The sequence below is a fragment of the Canis lupus genome, chromosome 7 (genome assembly GCF_011100685.1).
Source record: "Canis lupus familiaris isolate Mischka breed German Shepherd chromosome 7, alternate assembly UU_Cfam_GSD_1.0, whole genome shotgun sequence".
Lineage (NCBI taxonomy): Eukaryota > Metazoa > Chordata > Mammalia > Carnivora > Canidae > Canis > Canis lupus.
The window spans coordinates 20,146,082-20,162,913 of NC_049228.1; the positions used below are offsets into that span (position 1 = coordinate 20,146,082).

Sequence of the window (16,832 nt, forward strand, 5' to 3'; positions counted from 1 at the left end):
TCAAATGATCTACACTTTTTGATGCTTTGGGCTATTTTAGTTAACTACCAAGCAAGACCCATCTATGGAAGAAGGCAGGAAAACACATAGCAGGATCAGCTGTCTTAGTCAAAGCCAAGTAGTCAAAATATGTACAAGCTTCTCAGAGGTTCATTCTTCACTCTGCTCACTCAGGAAGTTAACTATTAATATCTGAAGAGGCTTCATTCAAACTGTATTGACACTCATTAGTTTGAGATGCCTCTGTCTAAAATGATTATCTGGCCATTTGCAAATGGATAGGATTATGAAAGAGCCTTATTAGAACAGTGATTCCATAACCCCACATCTAACTGGCAAAGTGTAAAATTAGTCGCTGTCAGGTTACCTGGCATTCGCAGAGTTCCTCCTGATAGCTCATGCTATTGACAGAGTTATGGTATGACCTACTAAATATGTAAATACTGCTTCTACCAAATTCACTTTGTCCCAAACCCAATGAGAGCCCATCTGGAGAAGTGAAGTATATTATTCAAACATGGTTTCTTCTTTAAAGGAAGAATTCGGGATGCCTGGGTGGCTCAGCAGTTGAGCATCTACCTTTGGCTCAGGGCATGATCCTGGTCCGGGGATAGAGTCCCCTGTCAGGCTCCCTGTGTGGAGCCAGCTTCTCTCTCTGCCTATGTCTCTGCCTCTCTCTCTGTGTCTCTCATGAATAAAAAATAAATCTTAAGAAAAAAAATAAAGGAAGAATTCTAAGAAGCATAATTCCAAAATGAATTTTCTTCTTTAAAAACAAATTGTAGATAATTACTTAAACCTACATGAAAAACAGAACTTTTCCAGGTTGTATCATGGCTGAGTATCATAAATGATATTTAACTGTCATATGATATTTAACTGTTCATTGGCCCTTCCTATAACTTTCCAACTGTCTTCTCCAATAAAGATGCCTGATATAAAATAAAAAACACCCAAATGGGAACCTGTTCCTTCTGCTGGGTCAACTATCAGTGATATTTCCAAATTACTTTTTTTTGGTCAATTAGAATATCATAATTCTTACATTGGAATTTAAGGTAAATCTGGATTTTTAAATTTTATTGCATTAAATATGTTTTCTTTAAGGTTTTTAAACCAAAACCTACCAGAATTTAGAAACTTCAGATTTAACTTGGTTTCATGATTGCTTAATACTAAGAAAGAAGTTTCAGCCAGTAATAGTCTAAATTTAAATGTACTTCCTATTTATTTTCATCTCATTCTCTTCCTTAGTGGACATTTTGCTGATTAAGTAGTTGAGAAAAGGACGAACTCCTTATTGTACAAAGAGCATAAATCAGGGCCAGCTCTGCCATGTAATCCTGACAGAGGAGACCTTAAAGGAGGGAGGGGCCCAGAAGGTGAGAATCAAGTTAGATGTAGCAAACAAGTAATTCACAGCTCTTTCTCAGATTTTACTTCTAAAAAATGCTTCTGTATTGGATTTCTTTAATTTGGGGATAAATCTGGTATATCATCACAAAGAATTTAAATTAGTACCACTTACATTCTTTAATTTCACCTTTCCAAAGGTCTCATTTGTTCTTGATGGTTCATACTTTGAGCTATATGGTGTTTCACATAATTTAACTTCAGAGAACACCATATCCTACAGACACTTAAACACTGACCCTCCTGGGAACTGTGAGGCCTAAAGAAATGGCACAGCCAAGTTTCAAGAACTAGTCTCTAGAATTTTGTTTTTAGCCACCAGGAAACTGCCTGTGCTGAAAAGACCACTTAATTTTTTTTAAATGTAAAAGTGTTTACATGACTAACGCTTCAGGATGTGGATTTTCTCACTGATCCTAGCATTTCAAAGAAATAATAATGGTAAGAATTGGAGCCCTGGATCATCTCTATAATATAGAAAATTTCAAATGAGAAAGAAAACGCAGCCTTACAATTCAGACATCCTTTTTCTGGAGATAAGGATCTGAGATCATTTTTGTCTTGCTAAATATGCATCACAAAACATTAGTTTTTCAGTTTTCATTTATCAGTCATGATATGTACAAGAAAAACATTTATAGAAACACACACACACACACAAAAACAATAAAAATAAAAACTCCTTTAAGCTACTACATTAAACTAAGGTGAAAAAAACTATGCAGAATAAGAAACATTGTCAATAAAAATTAAAACATTACATATCAATACTTACACAACAAAGTGGACTGTTAGCATAATAAAAGTTAACATATAGTCACACGGAAAAACAAAGGCATCAACTAAAAAAAAGTGTTTTGTCTCAAAACCTCCTCCTTGTTCAGGCCTTGGGAAATCACCAGGCCCTAAAGCACCTGGTTTATTTTCTCCCCTACTTCCTCCCTCATGCTTCCATCCTTTTCACACTGGGATACCAGTGTAAGAGTCTCCTGGAGGTGGCTAACCGTGCAGCAGCTCCTAAGGCAGCAGTGGCTGTACTCCGAGGAATGTAGAGCTTCTGGGAAATTTGGTGCTCAGGAGACAAAATCAAAGAGAGCTGGTCCATGGCTCCATGACTCTTATCTTTGAATACTGTAATAGCATGGCTACTAGAGAAATCATTCTTTAGGCTCTCTGGAGAGCTCTCCACTGAAAAAGAAAGAAAACACAAGTCTTTTCAAGGGGTTCTCATGCTCATTGTCTTCACTTTCCCATTCTAGATCTTTACTAATTTGTGTGACAATCATCTTCTGTCAGATAGTGACATTCTTCTGTTATAATTAGAGAGGTAAGACTCAGAAACCAGTCAACAAATGGAAAGGAAATGAGAATGCGGAACGGAGAGGAAATAAATCCTTGTCAGAATAAGGGGGGAATGTACTTATGAACCGAGAAGGGAAAATTTCTTTCTAGGACATCATAAAAATAAATAGGGTATAATTTCAATTCCAGGGAAGAGTCCTCTTTCTTTCCAGCAGTGACCACAATGGTGTCTCACAGGTGCTTTCTATTGTCACAGTGGTTTCAATTTTAGTCTGTACCAGTGTAAAAACAAAACTGACCAAGATGTTTGTAAGAAGTTCCAAAAGACAGTTATCAGCCATAAAATAAATTCCTTAGGAATTAGTTTTAACTAAGAAGAATCTTTTAAATGAAATAAATCTTGGAACTCCAATGCCAAAAATTCCAAATAACCAAGGAAGGGAATGCTGGGCATTGTCACACATGTACTCCAGACCAGTGCTACTGAAGCAACTGATCTGTTAACTCTTTTTTTACTTGCCTACAATGAGAGAAGAAGCTTTTGCCACCATCTAAGCAAACACACTGCTTCCTTCAAGAAAGTTCTGCATTAAAAAACAAAAAAACAAAAAAACAAAAACACAGGAGCTACATAATGTGCTAATGTGTTGTCCATCAACACAAACATTTCGCAAACTGGCACCAGCATGATTACATTTGAAAAGTACTGCTCTAGACCTTAAAAACACAGATTTCAAAAAATCTAGAGAAAATACAGGCATAATCCTTTATGTTTATTCAGGATGTTTAAAATGTTTATTCATCTTTGCATTTTTAGTAACTAACATAGTAGCATGTGGTATATGTTCTGTACATTTGTGATGAATTACTACATTCAAGGAGAATTTGACAGGGTATTCCAAAAAGTAAAACTCTGATCATAAAGCTATAATTAATGCCCACTAGAGAGGAAAAGAACGAGTGAGTTCTAATAAAATAAGTGGTTTTACATAAAGATTTGGCAAGTTCAGATTTTAAAAGGTATAAATATATGAAAGCAAGGTATCATGATCAAAGAATTTAAAAGAGTAGCAAAACTGCTTCTAAATATGATGTTAATTCAACAGGGACTGAAAAACCATCTCTCCTATTTTAAACAACTGGAAAACTGAACAAAATGTATGGAACAGCAGCTTTCATACACTGAACAACAAGCATGCAAGACAGTAATCCCTAAGAGAAAGGAAACAAATGAAGTGAGACCTATGAGGGCCTTATTCATGGCTGAAAAATAGCTTCCAGGCTTCAGTACAAGAAGGGAGAATTCAAACTGCACCTGGAGATCTTACTGGGCTTAAAAGATAAGTCTAGAATTCATGGAGGCCAAGGTGTCTGGAATTTGTGGGAGGAAAGTACCAGAGAAGAGGCAGCTAGAAATCTAGCTAGAGAAGAACACGTGCAGTATCCTCTTTGACACTGGCCATAGCAAGTTCTTTCTAGATATGTCTAGGGAGGCAAGGGAAACAAAAGCAAAAATAAACTACTGGGACTTCAAAATAAAAAGCTTCTGCACATCAAAGGTGTAAACAATCAACAAACTAAAAGGCACCTTATGGAATGGGAGAAGATACTTGCAAATGACATCTCTGATAAAGGATGAAGTATCCAAAATGCATAAAGAACTTATACAACTCGGCACCCAAAAAAATGAATAATCCAATTAAAAAATGGGCAGAAGACATGAATAAACATTTTTCCAAAGAAGACATACAGATGGCCAATAGACATATGAAAAGACGCTCATTATCACTGATCATCAGGGAAATGTAAATCAAAACTACAATGTCATATCACCTCATACCCGTCAAAGTGGTTAAAATCAGTAATACATAAAACAACAGGTGTTGGCAAGGATATGAAGAAAGGGGAACCCTCTCACACTATTGGTGGAAATGCAATCTGCTGCAGCACTCTGGAAAACAGTATGGAGGTTCTTCAAAAAGTTAAAAATAGAACTACCCTATGATCCAGCAATTGTACTACTAGGTATTTATCCAAAGAATACAAAAATACTAACTCAAAAGGATACATGCACCCTGACGTTTATAGCAGCATTATCAACAATAGCCAAATTATGGAAACAGCCCAAGCGTCGTCCACGGACTGAAAGATGTGATGTGTAGTGTGTATGTATGTGTATACACATACACACACACACACGTGCGTACGCACACACACACACACACATATAATGAAATATTACTCAGCCATAAGAAAAATGAAATCTTGCCTTTTGTGATGACATAGATGGAGCCAGACAGGATTATGTGACCTGAAATAAGTCAGCAGGAGAAAGATATGTACCATCTAATTTCACTCATGTGAAATTTGAGAAATAAAAACAAAGGAGCATAAGGAGAGAAAGAGATAAGCAAACCAAGAAACAGACTCTTTAGAAATGATGGTCACCAGAGGGAGGTGGGCGGGGGAATCGGTAAAACATGTGATAGGGATTGAGGAGTGCACTTGTGATGAACACTCTGGGTGACATACAGAAGAGCTGAATCACTAAATTGTAAACCGGAAACTCTCCATCTCCTTCTCCCCCTCCCTACTCATGCTCTCTCTCTCTCTCTCAAATAAATAAAACCTTTAAATAAATAATCAAATAAATAAATAAAAACTTGAAAGAAAAAAAAAACTGGTTACCAGAAGGTGGAGGGGGGATTAAATATGTGATGGGGAGGAAGGAGGGCACAAAACTGTATGATTTCAAGACATATAAAGCCACACTAATCAAGGCAGTGGTATATAAACATATAGAGACCATTAAAATATAATAGAAAGTCCAGAAATAGGCCCTCACATATACAGCCTACTAACTTTTGACAAAGCTATGAGGCAATTTAAAAAAGGATAGCCTTTTCAACAAAACTGAATATTTATATGCAATCAAAATAATCACTGATCCTTACATACCATAATATTAATGTACACAATAACTAAAAAATTAACAAATTGGATCACAGATATAATTTTAAGACCTAAAACTAAAAAAAAAAAAAAAAAAAAAAAAAAAAAAGACCTAAAACTATAGAACTTTCACAAAAAAAAAAAAGGTAAGAGCAAATCAGGTACTTGGGTTAGGAAATATTTCTAAACAGGACACACACAAAAAAAATCAGATTTCATCAAAATGAAAACTTATTCTTCCAAAGATGCTGTTAAAGAAGTCACACACTTGAAAATATTTGTGAGATACACACACACACAGAGATGTACATATCTGACAAAGCTTTTGTGTCCAGAATAAAGAATTTTTACAAATCAATGAAAAGATGGCAATCCAAAAAAGTGAGCATATACTTGATCATGCAACTCACTAAAGAATATCTATAGATTACATATAAGCACATGAAAAGATGGCTAACCTCACTGACAGAGAGAAATATAAATTAAAACCACAGTAAGATACCACTACACACATATGAGGATGGCAAAATTTTAGAAGATTGATAATACCATGTTGGCAAGGATATGGAGCAATCAGAACTTTCATATATTACTGGTGCGAATAAAAAAAAAAAATGGAAGAGCCACTTTGGAAAACTGGCAGTTCTTAAAAAGTTAATCATGTAGTGATCATGTGACCAGCAATTCTACTTCTTGGTATGTACTAAGTATGTCTACACAAAGAGCTATATGTGAATGTTCGCAGCTTTTTTTCATAATGGTTCAAATCTGTTTATAAGAACTTTTGACACTGGCAACAACATAAATGAATCTCTAAAACATCATGCTACGTGAAGGTGGTCAGACTTAAAAATTATATAATGTATGATTCTCTATGAAATTCTAGAAAAGAGAAAGTAACATGCCCGAAACCAGTAAGCAAGGTGAGGGAATGACTGCAGAGAGATGCAAAGAACTGGTGGATTTGTTCTATGCCACAACCATGTGGTTACAAGACTAGCATACCTATGTCAAAACTCACAGAACCATACACTCAAAAACTGACAAATTCTACTGTATGTAACACTAACTCAACCAAACTGAGAAAAAAAAAAAAGGAATGGAAAAATAGAAGGGAACAATTGACCCCAGAAATAGTGTAAGGACTTGAGACAAATGCTAAAGTCAGCAATTTTTTCAAGTTAGCAGCATGACAAACCACTGTATTTGTCAGTTATATGTTAACCTACCTGAACCAGAGTGTTTTTCTGGAGAATCAACTGCCGCAGGAGTTGTGCTGAGGGCTGCTGTGGACAGCTGCATTTGCTTCACCTGAGTCTGAATGCTACTAGGCTCAAACTGACTCCCTTCTGCTGACTGCTGTGACTCGACCAGAGAAATGTAGAACTCCTCCAACTTGGGCAATGTGGGAGAATCCGAAGAACTTTCTAAGTTTGGCTGCTGCAGTATGGAAAAAGTAGGGCAAAGCAGGTAAGGTAATTGTCAGTATAACAGGAAGAATGAACCCTGTTTGGGTTCATTAGTTATGTACAAGTATTTTTCATATCATACTTAATAAAACTACTCACTTTTAAGAACCTAGTTACTCTCTAGAAAAAAACAAGTCCTTTTCTAACTTAGTGACCATCAATTCAAGACACACTGACTGAATATGCATTATGAGCAAATATGGTAGTGAAAGCTGCCGCACAGAGCTGAGGAAGAGTGGTGGGAAATAGAAATGCAGGAAAACACAGTGCACACTCACTGTCAGCACACTACCAGGTTATCTGTACAGGTTTCTTCATTTAAATTTCAGCATGACCGCTCCAGCTTAGGGGTCAGGTCTTCCTTACTATGGTCCTTTCACCTAGCATGATGCTTTTCACAGGAGGCTGAGTTATCCAGTGTCAACCAGTAGGTGACAAAGCAGAGATGGGAACTCAGCCCAGTCCGTGTTCTCTCGGACCCACCTCAACACCTCCCTATAGGATAGAATCCCTGTCCCTAAGCTCACTGTCCTCAGGGAAATAGTGTATGTCCCACTGCCAGCCATGAATAGAGGCACTACCCTCAATCTGCAGTGTGCACACTAAGGAGAACACAAAGTAGTTAAAGGCAGGCTCCTCAGAAGATGAGACAAAATGGAGTATTAAGAACCAGGGTTTGAGAGAAAAAGAGGAACATCCCATATGGAGACTAAATTTGAAGTTAAGTGAACAGAACATCAAATTTTAACCATTAGATCCTATATCCTACCATACAGTCATTGCTGAAGTAGATACACTCCATGGTAACTTAGCATTTCTCTTCTGTGATGTTAGCTGGCATTACTATGACTAAGGCGAGCCCAATCCCATCCAGGCTGCCGACAGTCTGGGATCTGCCCTGAGTGAACTGAACCAGTAATTATACAAACAGAAAATGGAAGCTTTGAATGTCCTTCAGGCATATATGTAGTAGACATTTAGTATCAGTTGGCATTCCTTTTTTATTCCATAACAAAAAAATTCCTCATTTTCAAATATGGCTGGCATGAATGTGGTTTATATGGTTATGCAGTGTGCAAAGGGATATGTGTGTAGCCTTTCTTTTGACAGCAAAAATGAAACTCAAATTCCAAATAGCTATACTGGCCACACAATATACTACTTTAGGAAATCAAAGGTCCAGATTCCAATTTTTACTTGGTTTATGCAACTCATGCGTGCTTCAGTTATCCTCTGTAAGGTTATTCTCAGTCAGAATGAAGCTGAACATTAGTGAGTTCTTTCAATAAAGCTTCAAAGTTAGGTAAATATATTAATAGGATAAAGCTACAGAACTGAAAGATCACTATCTAAATAGGTCTTTGCTGATGGAAACACTGAAGCTCCAAAAGGTAACATGTACAAACCTATAGACTTTAGTCTGTGGTGAGGCTAAGGCCTTGACTTCACAGAACCCAGACCAAGTGTTTACGCCCTGCTATTTTCAGTAGTTTAACAAAAAATGAAATCAGAAACAAATTTTTAAGGCTATATCCTTTTTCTTCCCTCACAAATATGATTTTGAAGAAAGATGCATTGTTAGAACATATTTAAGATGCATTCTGATAGCTTCTTAATCTGGGGGGGGGAAAAAAAAACACAGGTGAATGCTCTCTAAATTTGTATGACATTCTGAAAGCAAGTGCCTGCAGTCAACTTGAGCACTTAATTGACAATCACGGTTCTTTCTCCAAAGAGTGTTCTCCAGCCTTGCTGCTCAAAGTGTGGTTTGCCATCCAGGAGTATCACCTGGGAGCTTGTTAGATACGCAGAACCTGTGTCCGCAGCCAAATTTGCTTAATCAGAATCTGCACTTTCACAAGATTCTAAGGGAATCTAGACACATTATAGTTTGAGAAGTATCATTCTACCAGATTTAGGTCTCTTTAGTTATGACTGCCTCCATCACAGTTATTTGAAAATACATCTTATGGAACTAGAGGTAAATGACTGACTTTCAAGAAACATGATTAACATATCCAATCAAAAGCATAGCCCCAAACCACAATAACACACAACTTCATACCCACTAGGATGGCTATGATTTTTTAAAAAATAGATCTAACAGTACCGGCAAGGACATAGACAAACTGGAACACTCTTATATGGCTGGTAGAAACGTCTATTTGGGAAAGTCTGGCAACTCCTCAAAACATTAAAGAGTTGCCATATGGCTTAGCAACTCTACTCCTAGGTATGTACCTTATAAAATTTAAAACATATGTTTACATAAAAACATGTATATGAATGGCACAGCAGCATTATTCATAATAGCAAGAAACTGAAAACAACTCAAACGTCCATCAGCTGACGAATGGATAAATAAAATGTGATCTCTCCATACAATAGATTATTCAGCCACAAAAAGAAATAAAGTACTGATACATGATCAACCCTGAGAATATTATGGTAGAAAGCAGACACAAAAGGTCACATACTCTATTGATTCCAGTAATATGCAATGTCCTTAAGAATAAGCAAATCGATGGAGACAGAATGTAGATGAGCAGTTGTCTGATAGTGTATCAACTCAGGGATACAGGGTTTCCTTGGGTGATAATGAAAATGTTCTACAATTGCTTTGTGGTGACAAATGCACAATAGGTTAGTGGACTAATGAATATACTAAAAGCCACTAAACTGTATGCCTTAAATGAGTAACTATATGGAATATGAATTATACCTTATAAAGCTGAGGAGACAGAGGATAGAGTCTGAGCCCCACCAAGGGTTTCAGCTGAGATTCCCAAAGGATTCTGTGTTAAGAGTAAGTAAGGACAAAAGGAAAATACAGCAATCCTAACAAAGCCTAAAACCAAACCTCAATACGTGTTATTAGACTGGCTGGTATTTGCCAGCCACAAGACAACTCAACCTGCCTTGGAGGAAGATAACTCATCCAGAGCCTCTACAATTTTTTATCCATAACGTCAAAAATTAAATAAAAAAAAAACCCATGAGGTATGCTTCCCATTTTCTCCTCCCCTCCAATAATGCTAAAAAAACAGGATCAAAGAACAAGATCAAATATGGGGTGGGGGGAGGGAGAACGTACCCAAAGATGATTCAGATACTGGCATTATCTGAATAAAAATGTAAAGTAATTATGATTAACATGATCAAGAATATAGAGAAAGTAACAAAAAAAATTGTGGAGAGTTTAAACAGAGAATTCAAATTTATTTTTAAAAAAATCAAATGGGCATTCTAGAACTGAAAAATGTTTGAAATTAAGAATTCAATGTGTGGCTGAGTGAAGTAAGTCAATCGGAGAAGGACAAACAGTGTATGTTCTCATTCATTTGGGGAATATAAATAATAGTGAAAGGGAATATAGGGGAAGGGAGAAGAAATGTGTGGGAAATATCAGAAAGAGAGACAGAACATAAAGACTCCTAACTCTGGGAAACGAACTAGGGGTGGTGGGAGTGGAGAAGGGCGGGGGGTGGGGGTGAATGGGTGACGGGCACTGAGGGGGACACTTGACGGGATGAGCACTGGGTGTTATTCTGTATGTTGGTAAATTGAACACCAATAAAAAATTAATTTATTAAAAAAAAAAGAATTCAATGTGTGGGTTTAGCAGCAGAATGGATCCCACAGATGACAGGATTAGTATTCTGGAAAAATCAATAGAAAATCTCCAAACTGAGACACAGGGGAAAGAAAGAAAAAAGAATGTAAACATGAGAAAAGAGCCCAACAGGCATGTGGGATTCGGACAAAGTGCTGGCACGTGGATAACTGGAATGCCAACAGGAGGGCGATAATGAGGGAAAAGCAGTATTTGATTACATAAATAGGCCAGAATTTTCTAAAATTGATGAAGGGCATCAATCTTCTTCAATAAGCTCAGTGAACCACAAGCAGAATAAATTCAAAGGAAATTACATCTAGATATATCATTATCAAAGAGCTTAAAGCAAAAGACAGAAAAATCTTAAAAGAAGCCAGAGAAAAAAGACATCACTATCAATGGAGCAATGATGTGACAGCTGACAATTTAACCAAAGCCAGAACATAATAGTATGACACCTTCAAAGAGTTGAAAGAAAAAAATTGCCACCCTAAAATTCAACACTCAGGGAAAATATCCATCAAAAAGGAAGATTAAATTTAGCAACCTGCGAAAATAAAAAACATATTCCTGAACAGCCAATGGGCCAAAAAAGAAATTAAAAGGAAACTAGAAAATATCCTGAGACAAATGAAAACAGCATACCAAAAATCAGGGGAAACATCACAATGAGAACCAAGAAAGCACAAGTGGTGAGTCGGGGAGTGCAGGTGGGAAGTGTCAGAAGGAGCAACGAACTCTCTGATCAGGGAGCCAAGCATGGAGCTCCATCCCAGAACCCTGAGACCATGACCTGAGCAAATGTGGACAAAGGTATGTTTACAGCAGTAAATGCCTACATGAATAAAGAAGAATCACAAACAACTTAACTTTTTACCCTAAAGAATTAAAAAAGGGGGGGGGATGTCTGGGTGGCTCAGTCAGTTAAGCATCTGCCTTTGGCTCAGGTCATGGTCCCAGAGTCCTGGAATGGAGCTCCAGGTCTGGCCCCCTGCTCAGCAGGGCAGTCGGCTTCTCCCTCTGCCCTTCCCCTCCCACTCATGATCTCATGCATGCAATCTCTCCCCCTCTCTCTCTAATAAATAAATAAAACCTTTATATAAAAAAAAGAATTAAAAAAAGAACAAATTGAGGCCAAAGTTAGAACATATGAAATAACAGAAATTAGGGTAAAAATAAATGAAATAGAGAATAGGGGGGAAAAAAACAATGAAACCAAGAGCTAGCTTTTTGAAGCTATAAATAAAATTTACAAACCTTTAGCTAGACTAATAAGGAGAATACTCAAATGTCAACAAAAATCAGTGGCATTTCAATATGCTAAAAATGAACTACTTGAAAAGGAAAAAAAAAAAAAGTGGTGCCTGGCTGGCTCAGTTGGTAGAGCATGCAACTCTAGGGGCTGATCTCAAGGGTCGGTTGAGTTAGAGCCCCACATTGGGTGTAAATATTACCTGAAAAGGAAATTAAGAAAACAATCCCATTCACAATAGTATCAAAAAGAATAAAATACCAAGGAACAATTCAACTAAGGAGGTAAAATACCTGTACAGTGAAAACTATAAAACACTGATGGAAGAAGATATAAATAAATGCAAAGATATTCCATATTCATGGACTGGAAGAATATTAAAATTTCCATACTACCCAAAGTGATCAACAGTTTCAAAGCAATTCCTATCAAAATGACAATACCATTTTTTTACAAAAATAGAAAAACAATCCTAAAATTCATATGAAACCACAAAGAGCCAAAGCAATCTTAAAGAGGGAAAAAAGGAGGGATCACCCTTCCTGATTTCAAAATATACTAAAAAGTCACAGTAATAAAAAAACATTATAGGACTGGCATATAGCAGACATATAGACCAAAAGAATAAAATTGAGAGCCCAAAAATGAAAACACATACTCAGTCAACCGATCTTTGATAATAGTGCCAAGATTACACAATGGGGAAAGGACAGTCTCTTCAACATATGATGCTGGGAAAACTAGATATCCATAGGCAAATGAATGAAATTAGACCTTTATTTTACACTATACACAAAAACTGACCCAAAACGGATTAAAGACTTAAAAACCTGAGACCTGGAACTACAAATCTCCTAGAAGAAAATATAGGAGAAAAGCTTTAGGATACTGGTTTTGGCAATAGTTTGTTGGCTATAAAACCAAAGGCATAAGCAACAAAAGCAAAAATAAACAAGTGGGATTGCATGAAACTAAAAACCTTCTGCACAGCAAAGGAAACAACACAACACAAATAACCACATATTATATGACATTTATATGAAATGCCCCAAATAGGCAAAACTAAAGAGACAGCAGGTTAGTAGTTGCCTAGGGCTGTGGGAGTATGGGAAAGGGGTGTGATTTCTAATGGGTACTGGGTTTTTTTCTGAAGTGTTGAGGTGTTATCCTAAAACTAAATCTATGCTGTTAAGCAACCTGCATTTCTGGAATAGAGTGTTCTATATAACACAGCATACTTTATCAATGCTTTCCTACAAAATAGGAGATACATCAATCAGAAAACTCACCTTCCACAAATCTGCTTTTCAACAAGTCTCCCAGCCTTGAGTCCTTTATTTTCAATGTGACACATGAAAATGCAGAGGCCTAGTGACTAGATTTCATGATTCACACAAATTGTCCTGCTGTTTTCAGGATGTTCATAATATATTTGAGAAACACAAAATAAATGGATTTTGTTCCAGGATTTGTGCTTTCTGCCACAGCAGTGTAAAAGAAAAAACTAGACTAGATGATATCACAGATATTAGAGCTTTATATTTTTGGCTAAATTATATGAAAAGACCTGTTTACTGTATTTCTAACATAGAAATTTTATCAATCGTGCAATTCTAGGCTTAGGATTTTTTTTTTTTACATTTATTAATTCATGAGAGACAGAAAGAGAGGCAGAGACGCAGGCAGAGGGAGAAGCAGGCTTCCTGCAGGGAGCCAGATGCAGACTTGGTCCCAGCACTCTAGGGTCACTTCCTGAGCCAAAGGTAGGCGCTCAACCACTGAGCCACCCAGGCATCCCCAAGATTTTCTTCTGAAGAGATACAGCTGATTGAAATTATTTTAAAAATCAACATACTTTTTGTGTATCTGTATTCCACCAAATAGGGATCATTAACCAGATTTCTACTTTCTAAAAATGAAAGAACTTCCTCATGAGATCTGTCACAGTAGCATTCATTAGACACTTAACCTTTTGACTCCTTGTTGTACCAATATTTTTTTCCTGCGCACTCAGTTCCTCTTGTTTTTGAACTTCTACTTTCATTCCATTCACAAGGCTTGAAGGTTGCCATGAATCATCCCATATATCTTTGGGTGCAGAAAAGCACCAATCCTATGGAGAAAAAATTGTAAGAATAAACTAAGATACAGTGCCACATGATACAAACAAAATAACTTGGGCAAGGTAAAGGTGAGGAGACAAAGCCGATTAATCAAGAAAAGGTGTTTATTAAGTTTCTGTATCAGTGTGACTCTTCCCCTTGTTTTATTGGGGATATTTACTCTCCAATATCCTGAATTCCTTGGAATACACAGATTCATTAAAACAAACACAACTCTGGTTTGTAGTATTTTCTTCAATACTATTTTCATGGCCAGATGATTTTTCATGATCATCTAAGTACTTAAATGGCACAAATAATAAGGAAGAACTATAGATATTTCTTATAATAACCAGTGGAAAATAAATTTTAAATAGGCCCAATGTTAGCTAACATTTTCAATGCAGAGATCCAGAGATTATATTACAAGACTAATGCAATAAAAATAAAATTAGGGAAAACTATTTATTTACATATCCTAAGGCCTAAGATTCCAATGACAAATCATTGGAACCTTAAGCAACCTAAAGTCCATGATTTATTCTCGGTTTCAACTTGTACTCATTCCTATCACTACCATCTTTGGGGGAAAAAATGAATTCTTCTGAATTATCATTTGATAAATCCTTTTGAATTCCAGAGTGTATAGATTTCTTGAGGAAATTTACATTTCTATTTTCTTCAGTAATGATTTGCTTTCTGTTCTCCCCGGGATCTAACCTTCTGTGGCATTTCTTTACATGACAGATATGGTTTCTTTCCACCACGGCTGGATGTAAATAAGTGGGAGGGAGCATCGCCCCCTTTTCCCATCTTAGCCTGCAAAGGTAACCAGTTCTCATCCCAAACATCGTCACCAATAGTCACTGATTCCAGGCATGGCATTCCAATGGGGATCTCATCCTAGAATGTATCAGAAGATAAAGAAAAACTTTAATTTTCACAATTGCTGTATGAGTACATCTTAAAATTCTTTTCTTGACTCCAGGTAAAGATGGCAATTTGAATACACAATGTATTACTTTCCCTCTCTCTCTCTCTCTCTCTCTCTCTCCTGAAACATCACCAAAACGAACAGATTTAGATATAAGCTCATTGCTAAAGAGAACAGGAGAAAACACCCCCTACATTCTGGACACAGGAGCAGATAACTGACAACTTACTGAGCAGTCCTGAGAAAGTAGAATCCTGAGTTTATAGCAGGAAAAACTGAGAAGCAACCTGAATTTGTATCTCAGACACTATAGATGCTCAAGACTTGCTACTACAAGGTTTTTGGAAGTGAGAATGTAAAGTGGGGATGAAAACAAAAGCACTGAATCAAAGTCTGTGTAAAAAGCAGTTAGATCTCCAGATATCCCACCCGATTCCACAAACCCAGGAAACCACACCACTTTTTCCTGCTGGAAAACCAAAGGATCTTCTCAAGGGCAAAACTGAAGGTGGAGCAAGCATAATAAAAACAGAAGAATTCAGTGAAAGTTTTTATACTGAATACCAAGACCTCTAGTTATGTTTTCAATAGCAGGATAGAGACGAGATTAAAGAATGCATGAACTTGAAGACAGATCCATAGAAACTATCCAATCTGAACAACAAAGAGAAAAAATTTGGGAAAACAGGGGCAAAAACGGAGCCTTTGGGACAATTCTAAAATATTTAACATTTGTTTCATGAGAGTTGCAAAAGGAGAAGCTTGCAGTGCAGAAACAGTATTTGAAGAAGTGTCTGAAAACTTCACAAATCTGATGAAAGACATAAACCTACAGATTCAAAAAGCTTAGCAAACCTCAAACAGGATAAATCCAGGATAAATAGATTTTAATCTACCTGCTAAAAACTAAAAACAAAGAAACCATCTTAAATGTAGCCACAGGAAAATGATATATCATTATAAAGGACAATTTCAATACTGCAGATTTTTCATTAGAAATTATGAAAGCCAAAAAAAAGTGAAATGAAATTTTTAAAGGCCTGAAAGAATTGGTAGCCCAAAATTCTGCATCTAGCAAAAATATCTTTCAAGAATGAAAATGAAGTAAATACACTCCCAATGAAGAAGACTAAAAAAAATTCATTGTCAGCAGACATATTCCCAAGGAATTGCTAAAGGAAGTCCTTTGTACAAAAAAAAGGGGGGGTACTAGAAGGAAACTTAGAATATTAGAAATAAAGAGTAACAGAAGTGACAAATACCTGCATAAGTCTAATGGACTATTCTCCTGAATTATGATTGAAGGTAGAGAGCAAAAATATAACATTATAAATTCTCAATATATATAGCTGTTATACGTAAACAGCATAAAAGAGGTGGGAAGGGGAAAAATACCTACATGGTAGTAAGATATCTACATTCCACTTATGTCTACTGTGAAAAGTTAAAGACATATATTGTTATTCCTGGAGTAATCAGTAAAAAACACTATACAAGTAGATACAATAAAATATAAGTACACAGAAACAGACTACTAAAAAAAGAATATTAAATAAGAGAAAGAAAAGTATTAAAAGAGAATTCCAAAAGAAGGAAAAGAAAGGCAAAGGAATAAAAACAGAGGTAATAAATACAAACATAATAAAATGGTAGACCTATAATCAAAATATATCAATAATGATATTAAATGTAAAACATCTAAACATACTAAAATTCAGATATTCAGAATGGATTTTTAAAATGACCAAACTATATGCTGTCTCAAAAAACTAACCTCAAATATAATGATATA

General features: G+C 36.3%; 1 protein-coding gene across 5 annotated transcripts in view; it reads right to left on the reverse strand.

Moving 5' to 3' along the window:
* Positions 1-2,080: 2,080 nt before the first annotated feature.
* Positions 2,081-16,832, reverse strand: part of TDRD5 (tudor domain containing 5) — an 86,759-nt gene continuing 72,007 nt past the window's right edge. For 4 of the 5 annotated variants that reach the window (XM_038542349.1, XM_038542350.1, XM_038542351.1 and 1 more), the window contains 4 exons: positions 14,827-15,009; positions 13,974-14,117; positions 6,897-7,107; positions 2,081-2,601 (listed from right to left, as the gene is read on the reverse strand). In XM_038542349.1, coding sequence (XP_038398277.1) covers positions 2,357-2,601; positions 6,897-7,107; positions 13,974-14,117; positions 14,827-15,009 — 783 coding nt within the window. In that variant the 3' untranslated portion in view covers positions 2,081-2,356. The remainder of the gene's footprint in view (positions 2,602-6,896; positions 7,108-13,973; positions 14,118-14,826; positions 15,010-16,832) is intronic. The other variant, XM_038542352.1, reaches the window with a different exon arrangement.